The sequence below is a fragment of the Vigna unguiculata genome, chromosome 5 (assembly GCF_004118075.2).
Source record: "Vigna unguiculata cultivar IT97K-499-35 chromosome 5, ASM411807v1, whole genome shotgun sequence".
NCBI lineage: Eukaryota > Viridiplantae > Streptophyta > Magnoliopsida > Fabales > Fabaceae > Vigna > Vigna unguiculata.
The window spans coordinates 37,434,563-37,450,760 of record NC_040283.1 but is presented as its reverse complement, the minus strand read 5'-3'; the positions used below and the strand labels follow the sequence as shown (position 1 = coordinate 37,450,760).

The 16,198-nt window shown below is 30.6% G+C and overlaps 1 protein-coding gene across 3 annotated transcripts; it reads left to right on the top strand.

The window, feature by feature from the left end:
* The first annotated feature begins 11,330 nt into the window (after nucleotides 1-11,330).
* Nucleotides 11,331-15,770, top strand: LOC114184873 (proton pump-interactor 1-like). 3 transcript variants are annotated; one of them, XM_028072246.1, is made up of 8 exons: nucleotides 11,331-11,557; nucleotides 12,267-12,660; nucleotides 12,993-13,178; nucleotides 13,283-13,462; nucleotides 13,574-13,768; nucleotides 14,347-14,445; nucleotides 14,568-15,074; nucleotides 15,149-15,770. In XM_028072246.1, exons 2-8 carry the CDS (start codon nucleotides 12,292-12,294, stop codon nucleotides 15,470-15,472), a joined length of 1,860 nt encoding a protein of 619 aa, XP_027928047.1. In that variant the 5' UTR covers nucleotides 11,331-11,557; nucleotides 12,267-12,291; the 3' UTR covers nucleotides 15,473-15,770. The 3 variants fall into 3 exon arrangements, with proteins under 3 accessions (XP_027928047.1, XP_027928048.1, XP_027928049.1); XM_028072247.1 differs by having other exon boundaries at nucleotides 11,413-11,582; XM_028072248.1 differs by having other exon boundaries at nucleotides 11,425-11,557; nucleotides 12,284-12,660.
* Nucleotides 15,771-16,198: the final 428 nt, after the last annotated feature.

Below are 16,198 nucleotides of genomic sequence, written 5' to 3'. Positions count from 1 at the left end.
ATTAGATCATCCTCCTTTCAAATGTTGGAGAAGACCCAATGTTAAGTGTGAAAAGTGCGACAAGTTACAACATCATGTTCGAATCTGAAAAACAAATATTCAACCAAAAGATGAAACCCAAGTTACAGTTCAACAAGAGGAGGAGCAATTGTTTGTAGCAACATGTTTCTCTAGAAGCAGCTCAAGTGAATGTTTGTTAGTGGATAATGGTTCTACCAACCGCATGACCCATGATGAAAAACTTTTCAAAGAATTGGATAGATCACAAGTATCAAAAGTTAGAATATGCAATGGTGATCTGATTGTTGTTGAAGGAAAGGGCACTTTACCCATTAAAAGTTGTACAAATACAAAATTAATTCATAATGTTTTGTATGTACTTGAGATTGATCAAAACTTGTTAAGTGTTGTTCAATTGGTTGAGAAAGCATTTGAAGTCATATTTTAAAATAAGCATTATTTAATTAAAGATGTTGATTACAAACACATGTTTAGTATCAAAATGAGAGGAAAAAGTTTCTCATTTGATCGAATGAAATAAGAGCAACCTTCTTATCCAGCTGCGATAAATAGTATAGAAATTTAGCACAAGAGGTTGGGCCATTTTTACATGCAGATGTGTTGAATTTGTAGTGAAATGAGTTGGCTTATGGCTTACCTAAGTTGGCTTATGGCTTACCTCATTTGAATAAAACAAATTATTATTGAATAAAATTATCATCTTTCTTTTTGTTAGTTTAACGTGCTTTCACTAACATACACTTTATTTAATCATCATAAACATCAATCAAATCTCATGTTTCTATAATAACATCTCATCCAACCATCACAAATTCGCTCAATGAATTTCTTTCTTGCCAACTAAACCCCATCCTGTAACAGGGTCTGCCTATTAATAAAACACTTTAGAAAAGCTTTTGATAATAAGCTTATCATATGTTGAGTACGAGTCGTCAAACTATGTTATAAATATTTTCACTATTAATTTTCTAATGGGATTGGTAAAACTATTTTATAAATATCTACATTATTCATTTTCTACGAGGATACCCAATAGAGAATGCATGTGTAAGAAAGGTATGATAATAATATAATTTATAATGGTTCAATTCGAATTACAATACATCATTCTCTAAAGCTAACAACAATGAGCTTTGTTGTTCAAAGCAAATTACAAGTATTATCACTATCCAAGTACACAACGTCTCTTAGTTAATTACACAAAGTCTCACCAAGCTACCCACTTAACTCCCTCTCCCTAAGCTTAAGCATGATTACATAGGATCTCTCTAAGCCAAGTAATAAAGTTTTTCCTAACTAGACAACAATGAAATGTCAATGTTCACACTCTTTAGAGTGAATATGAAATATTATCTCTTTAGAATGGATATAAAATACACATTCTTATTGATTTAGAGAATATTACTTCCTAATTATGAAGAGTATACAATTAAGATCTATTTATATATTTTATTCGTCTAGAAGATTGTCTATATTTCTAACACTTAAGGCTTATTAACATTTTTTTACATGCATGCACAGTTGATGATTATGTATTAGAACCTTAGTTATTCTTACATGGTTGGGCTTTCTTGTGTAAATTTCCAAAAAAGAACTATTGAAGGTTGTATACTTTAAGAGCATCTTGAATCATAGCTTTTTCAAAAGTCATGACTTACTACTAACTGTTAGGTTTATAAAGAGGGGTGTCACTGGGGAGAACAAACACCAATGAGACCTGAGCCCAACCACATAAGACATTGACATCACTCTCAACCCAAAACCTTAAGGCAATGGGTTTATGGGTCTTTATTCTTTATATAGTGCTCTACTTTCCAATTTCTAACCAATGTGGGACTTAGACTCACACTTGGATTTCTAACCATCTCTCCATCAAGAGTGAGTCCCTTCAACCACATACAATGAGACCTGAGCCAAACCATATAAGGCACTGACACCACTTTCAACCCAAAATCTTAAGGCGATGAGTTTATAGGTCTTTATTCTTATATAGTGCTCTACTTTCTCATTTCTAGCCAATGTGGGACTTAGACTCACACTTGGATTCCTAACAATCTTCCGCCGTTCTTTTTTCTTAACGGGACACGCTTACCTGACCCGGACACGCTTACCTGACCCACACTGTCAGGAAGACTTTCAGCCGGTTTTAACCATCGGCTCTAATACCACTTGTTACGTTTAAAGAGGAGGGGGTATCACTGGGGAGATACAACACCAATGAGACCTGAGCCCAACCACATAAGGCATTAACACCACTCTCAACCCAAAACCTTAAGGCAATGAGTTTATGGGTCTTTATTCTTTATATAGTGTTCTACTTTCTCATTTCTAACCAATGTGGGACTTAGACTCACACTTGGATTTCTAACACTAACATCCTTTAACTTGTGGTAGGATAAAATAATTAAATTACACTCTCTAACTTTGTGACTGACTCTTTAATTCTATGAATGTCTTTGCATAACTAACAATACCAAGAAAGTGATTTCTCACATTTATATTTGGTACTTGTGTCAACATTTTAATGAAGAGTCGTTATGAGTTAACTTGTAGAACGTAGACAATACATCATCCAAATGATATGCCTACTCTAGTGCATAACATGTTTATGTTTATTTTACTTTACTTACATCGTCTAATGGCTAATCTTTATATAAGAACACACATGCACACACACATTTAATCTTAATTTTTTTCTTTTAAATATGAAATTAATTGGATATAAAAATAAGGAAGATATATAAAAAAAATTATAGTTTTTAGTTTTTCAAATCTAGTGTCAATGCTTTAATTTTTTTCATATCTTAGATGTTGTAATATTTTATACAAACATACACATAAACATACACACACAGTGATCATACATTTAAATTATAACTTTACATTTAATCTTTCTTACATATTCTTATGATTTTCTTTACTTTTTTATGTTATAGTGAATTTTGGACAATTTTTGCTATTTTTTTAAGTTATATAACAAAAAAGAATATTAAGAGTGTTCATTGGATTAGATTACCTCATGATTTAACTCACTCAATTCAACCTAATTAGAATGAATTGAGTTTAATTTATAATTAGATCAAACCTTACTTAATCTACTCTCAGACGGATTAGTGATGGATTTATGAGTATATGCTCCTATACTTTATAAAAAAAATTGAAATAACAAGACATACTTAATTTATTATATATTTAACTTAAGACTAGATTATAGTTTCATTTAAAAGGTTAATTATTTTTTCACTTGACATTAATACGCATGCCTATATTATCTTAACATATTAAACAAAAACTATAAAAACTCATAATAAATAATGGCTTAAGAAACTTAGCCACGTGACGCTTGTATTCTATCTTTTCCCATGGCAATCATCACATTCATTTTTATTAAACATGCAACTCAACTACTGCCTTCAATAAATATAATAATATTCAACTGTTTATGTGGCCTTGCCATTTATTGTTTTGGAAAACCTTAAAATTCTAACTTTTTAAATTTAAGCATTTTTAATTAATTTTTATTAAAAATAATTGACCGTTTTCTTATTTATTTTAGTGTTGTTTCAATTTTATCGTATTTAACTCGTCAAATTTTATATTTCTTTGATGAAATATAAATCATTGATGAAAAAAATTCAGTATATTGTATTGATAATTTTAAATAGTAATGGAAGAAATATTTGAATATTGAGAAGAGAGTTAATTAAGGCAATGAAAAATATGATACCAAGATCAGCATCTTCTTTAATTTGTCTCTTCTTAGGGCATCATCTTGTTGCCATTTTTGCTTAAAAAAAATCACCAAAACATTGAAAGCATGAATTCAACACGCAGCATCAAATTTGGTTGCATTTGTACAAAACTCTTTCCTCAACGACAAGAACCTGCAACAATGGCAAGTAAATTCAGAAACAGACAAACCAAAAAGATAAGAAAAAAAACACGTGTGAACACGTGGAGAAAAATAAGTTGAGGTAGTTGAGGGAAGGTGAGAGGATATTTATGTAAATGAGGTCCCACATCGATTTTAACGCCCATCTTACCTTCCTTTTAAATGCATATAAAGTATATGCATTTATTTTTTGGGTTAAATATATAAGTAGAAATACAAGTCTTATGTTGTTTGTTTATCGTAGGAATTATCAAATTTATGAGAAAATTATGTATTCTACAAGATACTCATAAAATATGGATAGTCTTTTTTGGAGGAGAGATAAATGTTTTGGTAGTGTTTTTAGAATGAGCTTAGTATTAGTAAGATCTCTTTTTTATGGTTTATAGGGATTGTTTAAGAAAAAGTTATATTTTTACGTTAGAGTACATAGACTACAAATTTTACCATTTAAAATTCATTTTTTTAAATCCATATTATTTTGTATTTTCTATATAAGTTATTCTTTATTTTTATTTTTTTAATATTTTTTTCTTTTTTAATTGGTGGTTTCTACTAGACTAATCCTATTCATTCTAATTTAAATATTATTTATCTTTTTGTTAGTTCTTTATTCTATTAAGGAATGTCATACTTTTTCACTTATTTTAATAATTGGGACAAATTTCTTTTAATTAGTCTAGTTAATGATTATTAATTTGTTAGACTAGATGATGTAACTTAAGATTTTCAAAATTTCTTTGTATTTTTTTTTCTTAGTTGGAGTTGTTTGAATAAATAGGTGTTACATATAGAGAGTTAATGTAAGAATTTAGAAAATGAACTAAGGGTAGTTGTGGTTTTTAAAAGAAATGATACTATAATATTTCAACATAGAAGAAGGTTAAGGTTATAAATAAGTTTTTTATTAACTAAAGTTAGTTTTTATAAAAGTCATCATCTTTCTAAATTTTTTCTCTAAAATCTTCTTCTGCCTTTTCTCTACATTTCTAACCTCAATTTTCATCCTTTCGAAAATCAATGATCGTATGATTATTTTTCATGAAGAGCTTTATACATTCACCCGATTAGAGTGAAGAATATAATAAGTTTACGTTTCACCCTTTTTGAGTTGGTTTTAGCTCTTTGAGTTGCATGTGTGCTATACTCCCATGCACGTGACTCAAATGTGCTTAAAATAAATCTATGTTGCTTTGTGATCATAGTGATATGTTTAGATTTTTAATCAAGGTTTGTCTAGTAAGGTCATCCTGTGAGAAATAAAGTTTTAAGTGACCAATGTGAGAAAAAAAAAAGGTGGTTTAATAAGATAAGGGAAGCTAGTTGTCATTTAATTCTTATTGATTATTTATGAAATGCGAATTGTATGATGATGGTGTGTGATGCATGGAGAAAGTGAATCTATCTTTAAATGTTTACTTTACCTATATGAAATTATTAGTTAAATTGATGCTTAATTTGTGATCAAGAATTGGCTTGATGCATGGTAATGAGCTAAATGAGAAAAATTGTGCTTGTTTGTGGAGTTTGATATTAAGTTATGAATTTCAATTGAATATGTGAAAGTGATTTTAGGATTATAGATTGCACTTGACTATACTTTTATGAAATGTTGTTGAATGAGAAATTTGTGATTGAATGTTATATTGATCATGTGATGTGAAATTTGAATTGAACCTATGGGATGGTACTTGGGACCTCTATTGAGTCATTTTAAACAAATTGGTATTGTTTTTTGACTTGGATAATGGATAAGAACCGCTCACTAAGCTAGTGCCAAATTTGAGTTTGGCAGATAGACACATGAAACTTTCTCATTAGCTGAGACAACCTTTGCTGGGCGATTTCGTGTTTCTTATTCTGAGTCATCTCAAAAAATTTGACATTCTCGATTCGTTAACCGTTGGATCAGACTAAAACTTTGACAACAAATGTTAGGCATATGGTTCTTCGTTTTGACCATTTTGATATACTTAAGTGAAATATTATAATTGAAGATTATGTTATTGCAATAAAAAATAAATGATAAATTATTAACACGTGAATTGAAATAAATAATAGTTGATTGATGTTATAAGATGATTTTGGAGTAAGGTATATATATATATATATATATATATATATATATATATATATATATATATATATATATATATATATATATATATATATATATATATATATATATGATGTAGTATGATGTTTTAAGAGTATGAAAAAAGATGAATGAGATAAAATGATCTACCTATTAAATTTTATGGAATGTATGACCTATATGTGTGAATAATGATTAACTGTTTTTTCAATTGAAAAATTACCTACAAAAATAATTATTATTACAAAAAATAAACCACAAAAATTTTACCTCTATTCTTAGGTTAAATGATTTTTTTTACTAGTGACTTTTTACTTTTCCTTCCACTTTCGCTGCTCCCTTCAAAGTGCTCATGACTTCAAACAGTAACATTTGGATCAAGGGATGAATTGTAGGGACAAATGGATGTGGAATGATGTATGATGTTTATTTTTCGGCATTTGAGGGTATTTGCGTAAATGGATTGGAAGGAATGTACTGTATAAATCATCCTCGCAAAATTGAAGGGATGAGGTGTAGATATATTGTTCAACATGAATGGAAACACCATAATAACCTCCATATTCACATAAACTCGAAAATAACATCGTCCACGTTTTAAATTAAAGTTGCACATGTTGAATCAATTACATTGGCCATAACAACAAATTGGAATCCATTACACTTAATAATACTAATATTAATTATAATATGAAAAATGAAAATATTAATTACCAAGATAAACAATTGTGAAAGAATAATAATCACATTGATAATAATACTAATACTACTATTAATAATAGTAATAATGATATTAATAGTAATATTATTAAGGTTAAATAAATTTATTGATCCCCATTTTTGTAAGAAAATATCAAATAGGTCCCTGTTATCCGATTCTTCTTTTTGCCACTCTTTATCTAACAACCCTCTATCATTCTTCACATGAACATCATCATCCAAATCATTGTCATCCTATTCTCTCAATGTGATCTATAAGTAATAAATGGTCCACCAAAGTCATGTGAAACAGATCCTACTCAACTTCCACATTACCAGACCATTCTTCATCCCCTAATTCATCATGTATATCACAATCAATATTGATATCAACTAGGTTGTCAATAGACTCATTCCAACTATCAACATGAACATCATCCTCTAACTTAGTGTTAGCCTCAAATTGACCCCCTCTTCTTGTATCTTAGTCTGAACTTGACCTTCACACTCACCACCCTAATCTAAAACATTTGCACCACCACATTGACTCCACCCCTTTCCTTCTATATCTCAGTCTGACCTTCATTTTCACACTCAATACCCTCATCTAAAACAGTTGCACCATCACATTGACCCCCTTCCTCCTACATCTCATCTTGACTTCCACATTGACATTAAACCCCCCATTTAACACAACTACACCTTCACATTGTCCTCCTTCATCTTGTTTCTCAGCCTGACCTTCACCTTCACACTCACCTCCCTCACCTAACGTAGTTGCATCCTCATGTATCTTAGCTTCACCTTCAACTTCACCTTCACACTCAACCCCTTCATCTAACACAATTGCACCTTTACCTTTACCTTCATTGTCACACACTCTCACATCCATCCTCACCTTTTTCATGAACACTAACTTTAGTTGCACCATTAGACAAATATTCCAACATTTCTATTACATGAGGTTTAGACAGTGTGTGTTCCATAAATAGATGAACCTGGTCGTTCAGCCTCGCTATGTTAACCATATGCATCGCACTAGTGTCATCAAACAAAAGCTCCAAATTGTCTTCCAACACTAAACCCCCTCCTACACAATATCATAGTTGTTTCACTCCAACGCACACTGAAAACCACATAGTAGCTCCACATATATAGGTTAAAAGACAAGGAATGATTTCCCCCTCATACACCAGCTTCCTATCACTTACAAATTTGCCTTCATGGTGAAAGACCACCTCAAAATCATCGACCATGATGCAAACAAATACATACATATATATGCACCTAACAAAAACTCATATGCCAACAAAATTAAAGATATATTAAACACATACCACATTGAAAGAGACACTTCAACACAACTTTAAAGATGGGGGACCACAACACAAAAACATTTCAACATGGTGGGACAACACACTCATAATTAAAACATCATTTCCCAACATTTAAACACCTCAAACCCCAAAACCAATAATCTGGTTTGGTTTCCCAAAACACAAACGCTACAACACATCACGACAAAAATCATTGAACAAAAAATTGTAAATACTGACCTTCCAACGATGCAATCCCAAAATATTAACCTTTAATGCCTTTTTATTTGAAGGATCCCACGATTCCCACGAACCAGCTCCAAAACACGACAAATTCTTTCATTGAATGAACCCTAATTTCGCTAATTGCGAATTCGATCCCTAATTTTTGTTAATCAGACCCACCACTTCAATCCCTAATTTGACCTGACTTTTATCATATATTTATTCCTCCTTTTCTATTTAAGAAAACATAATTCCACATCACAATTCCTTTTTTAACCCATGTAATTTAAAAATTGCACATAGCCATGCCTAGTCATTATTTATTTAATGCTGACTGACGCAGTTAATGATTAAGGCCTCATTGTATTTATTTTTCCAAATTAGAGACCAAATCGAGACAAATAAAGAAACAAGTTCTTACAAAAATGAAGACTAATGAAATTATTTAACATATTATTAATTATTATAATAATTATTATTATTAATAACAATAATAATAACCATAATAATAATAATTATTATATTAATAATACCATTAACATTTTTATTTTATATTCATTTTAATCATACAGACAAAGTAGTAATATACACATTTTATCTACTAAAATATTTTTTTATCCATCATATCACATCACATCACATCAATCAAATTATTCATAAATTTTCATAAACTTTCTCTTCATCCATCAATTAAAGCAAACAATACCACAATTCTCTTTCTATCTCCTCAAATTCATCCTTTCACTCCTCAGATCTTCTCCTCGATCACTTAGTTTGTGTTCACTCCTAATCATTCATAGTTGGTGTAGATGAAAAAACAAATGTTCTTGTGTTCACTTGGTAAGATTTGTAAGGGTTTGTGGGAGGAGATTTGTAAATGAGTGAAAGAAGATGTAAAGAGATATATATTCATCATTCATTATTTTACGAAAATGTCCTTATGTTTTTTTAATTAAGGCAGCATGAGAATAATTGGTTGTTTTTCTTTACTTTGTTGATAACAATTTCTTTTTCACTTCTTAATAATAATATATTTTTTTTATAATTTTAATTTAATTTGATTTCACTATTTTTCTTTAATTTTAATTTAATTTGAACATTTTTTAAATTAATATGTTATAGGATTTTTTAAATATCAATATTATACCACTTTTTTAAATATCACTTTTATTTCTTTATTATATACTACTTAACAAATGCGTAATTTTTTAATTTTATCTATTATAATTTTTTTTTCATATTCATCAATTTTTACACAAATTTTCATATATTTTTCCTTCAAATTTATTTACTTTTATATCTCAAGTCTTCAAAATAAACAACACCATATTTTTTTTTCTATTCTTTCAAATCCTTCCATTTACTCTTCCACAGTTGTAAACAAATAAAAAAAAACATATGAAGTCCTACATTTTTATGACTGAAGACTCAATAGAAAAAACAACACAATAACAAATGACACAAGTGAAACAGAGTTATTTGAGACCTTAATTTAAACACAAGACTTAGGTACAGTTCCTTAAGTATGTTTATTGCATTTCTACAATCAGAATTGAAATTCTACTAAAATATCTATTTGATTTCTGAAGCAAACTTTTATAATAATGATTACCAGAGTGAAACTTTAATTTTGACAGGAAAAGTTTTTTCATATGCACATGTTTTTTTTTTAATTTTTAAATAAAATAAATTATTGTTTTATAAATGTAATATAAAAACAAACTTAAAATAAAAATATTTAATAGTTTATTAATTTGCACGATTTTGTGCCATAATAAAATAAATAATTAAAATAAAAATAGTTAAACTAAAAATAAAATAAAATAATTGAAATTTTAGTATTTCATAAAATAATTTATTTTTAAAATATAAATTTTGATTTAATAATAGTTTTATTAATTTAAATTTTATTTTAACTTTAAAGTAAATTCAATCATTATCACCCATAAACTAATATATAAAACATTAATATATATATATATATATATATTATAAAAGAGAAATTTTTTTTATAGTTCTTCCATAAAAGTAATTTAACTATTTAATTAAAATATTACAAATTTAACTGTTCAAAAGTCGGAATAGTTCTCTCAAAATTCAATATTTCTATTTCTCCACACAATCATTTAAAAACGAACTTTATAAAATTACCTATATTTTTATGTTTTTCTTAATTTCATTATTTTAATGTAATATAGATGGACACATATTTATAAAAAAAAAGTAATCTGGAGATAATTTATTTTTCACAATTTTGTATTTTATTTTTAAATTGAGTTTTTTAGTTTTCAATAACTTATAACACATGATATGAAAAAAAAAAAAACTCAAATTTTATTCATCATAATATATACTAATTTCATTTATACAATATATCCGTTAGCTCCTTAGATTTTTGCCACAGATAATGATCAAAGACTTATTTTGTACTAACCAAATTATCTTTAGAACAAAGTACAAGGATAATAATCATTTATAAACAAAATAAAAGATACTCATCCCATATCTTATTATTCTTAACCACGTCCAATTTGTTACAAAATTAATAATATCTTACGTTACAAAATTTATTTTTAATCTGAATTTACATGTCACCCTAATGTAAGTAGAATAACACATATATACTTATCTATGTTACCAGAAAGAAGTCTTAAAATTGATAAATATTTTGTTATAATATAATATTATATATCTAAAAGCAGAACAATTATATATATATATATATATATATATATATATATATATATATATATATATATATATATATATATATATATATATATATATATATATATATAACTCTTTTCTCTATGATCCTCTCAAGATTCTGATTTGGGTTAAGAGAATTTTATCTTTTAGATTTAGATACACATGTCCAATAAAGAGCAATGAACAAAATTTGTACATAAAAGAATAAAAATTACAAAATCTCCTATATTTTCATTTGGCATTTGGATTTATAGTTAATATTCGTTTATTTATCTAGTTTGAATTTATGAATTATCCCAAAAGTGTAGAAAAGAAAAAAAAAAATCCTACTTAAAATAACAGCAGCAAGATATACTGTAGTCATCATACATTTTACTAGAAGAAAAGATAGGTGCGAAATCCGCTCGTGAAAAAAAAAGAAAAAGGAAAAATATCTACGATTTTGTTTATATAAATAAAAACTGTTAATTCTTATTTCTCTCTGAAACTGGGTTTTGTTCTAAGTCATCGCAGTGAAGAGGGGCTAGAGGTTCTGTCTCAGAACTCGAGATCTGATTTATAATTTGGAGACCCTTTTGAAAGAGGAGGACTTCCTTTGCTGTAATTCTCTTCCTTCTCCATTTGGGTATTCTCTATGTCATTGCTTGTGCCGTTTTTAGTTTATTGGGATGATTTTTAGATTCAAAGTTTTTGTCTTTCTCGATGCATCTATGCTAGGTTGATCGTTCTATTTATTCAGATCATACCCTTTATGAATTTTGTTTTGACGGTCTTTTCTTCATTCTGGGATTCGGATTTGCACACTTTGGGTTTAGTCAAATAAAAAGGTGAATTTTTGTCTGGAAAATTATGTTTTTGTTAAATCGTGTTTTGTTGTTTTGTTGATGGTGGTTTGTTTCATTTGCATGTTTGAGATGAAGCTGTTAATCTTTAGATCCCTTTATGTATTTAACCTGATTGGTTGTTTATAATCAAATTGATGGAATTTATGTATTTACTGAAAGGACATGTGGAATGTTGATCTTTTAGTTTTCTTGTGCTGTCGTTCAGCATATATGTTAATGACTTTGTGGATGTGTATTTGGTTGTTATTCGATGATGATAATAATAATGGTGCACGGTTAACATGTTTCTTACAATTCTCTGTTTGAGTTGTGATTTAGTGTTTGAGTTGTGATTTAGTGTTTGAGTTGTGATTTAGCGATTGTTTACCTGCTTATTGAGCCTGTGGATCGAAATATCGAAATATTCAACTGTATATGCTCATGAATCTTCCCTTTATTATTTGCTTTGGCTTTGGTATTATTAGGTATTCCTGTCTTGTAGTTGGAACCATGGCGGTTGAGGTTGTGGGATTTGAGATGGTTCAAGGACCAGTGGAGAATGGTGCTGAAGGAGCAAAACCTGTTTCACATGAGAAGGAGAATGGAAAGCTGGAAAAAGAGATAGGAGCTGTGGAGGCCATCAAATTTGGGTCACATGGAGATGAATCGGCAAAAGGGAATGATGTTTCTGAAGCGAATGTGCCTAGAGATGCTGCTGAAGAGTGGCCTGCACCTAAGCAGATTCATTCTTATTATTTTGTCAGGTGGCGGCCTTACGAGGATCCAACCATAAAGTCTAAAATTGATTCTCTTGACAAAGAGATTACCAAGAAAAATCAAGCCCGCTTTCAGATCACTGAAGCACTGAAGGCAAAGCGGGTGAGTTGAGAAGAAATCATTTTGGTTGCTTGATGAAAATTATTGTATTGGTGGTGTAAAAAATGCTTAAGACTCTAAGCAGCAAACATTTGTTTTCAAAATTATATCCAAAATTTATGCAGAAAGAAATTAAATAATTTATTTTCTGATTACATTTATATGGATTTTGATGTTAGTAGTGTTGTTTGAGTGTAACTGTGGAATTTAAACATTTATTGAGCCCATTGATAGTAGAAAAGATCATGGGGCTTGCATCTTTTTTTTCATGAGTTATTTTTGCAGAATGAAATGACGTGATATGATGATCTAATATATTTATATATTCATTGCAGTCAGAACGAGGCGAGTTAATTTCTCAAATCAAGTCCCTAAGAGGTGACAGTAGGCAATTTCAGAGTATTGTGGATGAGAAAATAAAAGAGATTGAACCTTTGCAGCAAGCACTGGGCAAGCTGCGCAATACAAATAATGCGGGTCGGGGTGGTTTGTGTTCATCTGAGGCAGAACTTAATAGTATTGTATGTTATGAGTTTGAGTTCTTTTTAGTTGAGTTCATCAATGTCTATTTATACCAACATCTATTCTCCATTACTCACTACTCCTGTGTGGTTGACGAATGCAGATATATAGTTTGCAGTACCGCATACAGCACGAGAGCATTCCATTGACTGAGGAAAAACAACTCCTCCGAGAAATCAAACAGCTCGAGGGCACAAGGGAGAAAGTTATTGCTAATGCGGCAATGAGAACCAAGTTACAGGAGTCTATGGGGCAGAAAGAAGCCATTCAAGATCAGGTCAAGGTAAGATGGTTTTATTTGTTTGTGCTAATAAATTTCCCCTTATTAAAACTATTTTTGAATAAATGAGTATTATTATTCAAAAGGTTATTGAGAAATTAACTTCCATTGCAGCTTATAGGTGGGGATTTGGATGGAGTGAAGAAAGAGAGAGAAGCAATTCGGTCCAAAATCAAGCAAATTGATGATGCCCTGAAAACCATTGACAAGGATATTCAGTCTCTACAGGAGGAACTGGCAGCCATATCTCAGAAAAGGGACAAATCTTTTGAAAGCATGCAGCAGCTGAAAAAACAGCGTGAGGAGGGGGTATGTTTCACTTTAAAATATGAGCACTCCAATGTGATTTCTTTAGGATGTGCTTGGTAAACCAGGTGGAAAATGAAAAAAGAAGAATATATGGATGCGAAAGAGGGTGAAATGTTTTTAATTTCCTCTGGTGTTTAGGTAGAGAAGGTGGAGAATGGGGTCTTTAAGACCTTATTTTTCTGTTTCCATCTCATTTGATATGGATAATTTTTTTAAGGTGGAAAGAAACATGGGATTATTTGCACCTTCATTTCTTTCAATTATGTTACCAGCAATCATTTAATGACTTCTGTTCAGTTTACGTATAACTTGCTGTTTTAGGAACTTAGTTGACGCATTATTGTGACTGGAATCTTGGAATTCTGCCAAATTGGCAATTATTTAGCATATCTATTTACTTGAGCACTATAAAGTAGAATTTTTGTCTTGATAAAGTTTCATGAAAACATGCCTGAAGTTGTCATTGATGTCAATTTGTATTTACTTTTGAAACAATTTTTAATCTAATTTTGTTTATTTCAGTGCTATGTAGCACAGTGGAATAATATCTGAATTTGCATTAATATTTTCTGGTTCAGAATTCCTATTTCTATCAAAGTCGTACAGTTCTGAACAAAGCACGGGATCTGGCTGCCAAGAAAGATATCAATGCTCTTGATGAAGTTTCACAGACAGAGGTTTGTCCTCATCATAATATTGGTTCATACTAACTATCCAATATTTAGTGATGCATTGCACACCTTTTTCTGCTTTTTTGACTGATGGTTATGATCGAACTTACATTTTCCCCTGATTCCAGGTTGAGAAATTTATGGCACTCTGGAACAGTGACAAAGCATTCAGGAATGATTATGAAAAAAGAATTTTAGCCTCATTGGATATGCGTCAGTTAAGTCGGGATGGACGGATGAGGAACCCAGATGAAAGGCCATTACTGGAAGAACCAAAACTTGCTGAAGCTGAAGCAATACCAAAAACTGTTTCAAAACAGCCAAAGGAGGAACCTAAGCCATCTCCACAAGAAACTTTGCCTGCTCAGAAAGAATCCAAAAGCAAAGGGAGAGATTTGAAATCCAAACCAGACATTAAGGATTCAGCAGTAACTGATGAATATGAATTTGAAAATCCCAGAAAGGTGACCCCTGCCAAGGAGCCTGAAATTGATCCTGCAAAGCTGAAAGAGATAAAGCGTGAGGAGGAAATTTTGAAAGCAAAGCAGGCCCTGGAAAGAAAGAAGAAGTTAGCTGACAAAGCTGCAGCCAAAGCAGCAATCAGAGCACAAAAGGAAGCTGAGAAGAAGCTCAAGGTGATTTGATTCTTCATTTCTTTTTGTCATTCTGTAGTTATACATTTTCAAAAACCTGAAACCGGTTTTTATAGGACCGTGAGAAGAAAGCAAAGAAGAAAGCTTCAGGTGCTGCTGGAGTTGTTGCCAACCCTGAGGATGAACCAAAAGATGAAGTTGCTGAGGCTACTGAACCAGAAAAGGTTGTAGATGAGATTCCAGCCCCTGCACCTGTGAAGGAAAAGGTCCAAAAGGAGAGTGGTATCAGGTCCAGGAACCGAGCAAGAGGTCCAGATTCAGTGCCAAAAGTTATTCTTAAGCGTAAGAAGTCTAACAATTACTGGGTGTGGGTTGGAGCTGCAGTGGCTGCTTTGTTAGTCCTCCTTTTGGCAGTGCTTGGATACATCTATCTTTTCTGAGATGTTTAGATGTAGAAGGTGGGGTGGCTAGGTTTGTGAAGTAGCATAAGTTATATTCATGTTCCATACACCCTCTTGAGAGAAATAGATCAAACACACTTTGTTGTGCTTAGTTCCTGCGTTGGGGAGAAGTTGCATGAATACTACTTTTTAGCTTGACTTTGTACTTTTCAAATTTTGTTCAGTTTTCATGAGATGTTACCGGAAGCTTTAATTTGTTTTTATAGTTAATTGTTCACAAGAACGTAGTGTGATATACTGAACTTTATCAAAGGTTTTACATATTGGTTGAACATGACTTGAGATGTGATGGTACAGTGAGCATGAATGTCTTTATTAAGCTACAACAGGTACCAATATGAAATAATCATTGACTTAAGAACACCAAGTAGAAGTTCAAAAGTGTAGGCACAAATAGCAAAGTGTTAAGGGTACAAGTTTTAGGTAAATTACACTTTGTCCACTGGTGCGTTTTTTGAAGTTTTTGTTTTTATTTAGATCTGAATGAAGATTTTTAAATTGCGTAAATTTGTTAGCAAAGTGCATGTTTGAAATTGCAAAACTTTGTCAGCAAAGTGCTTGTATGGATAATAGTAGAAATATACTTTTGGTGGTAAAAGTACTTTTGGGTAAAAATAATCTTTGTATCTTTTATTATGGAAGTACTTTTGAAGATGAGATTAATCAAGGTCCAAACATGCTGAAAGTAGTCTCTTTCAACCTTTA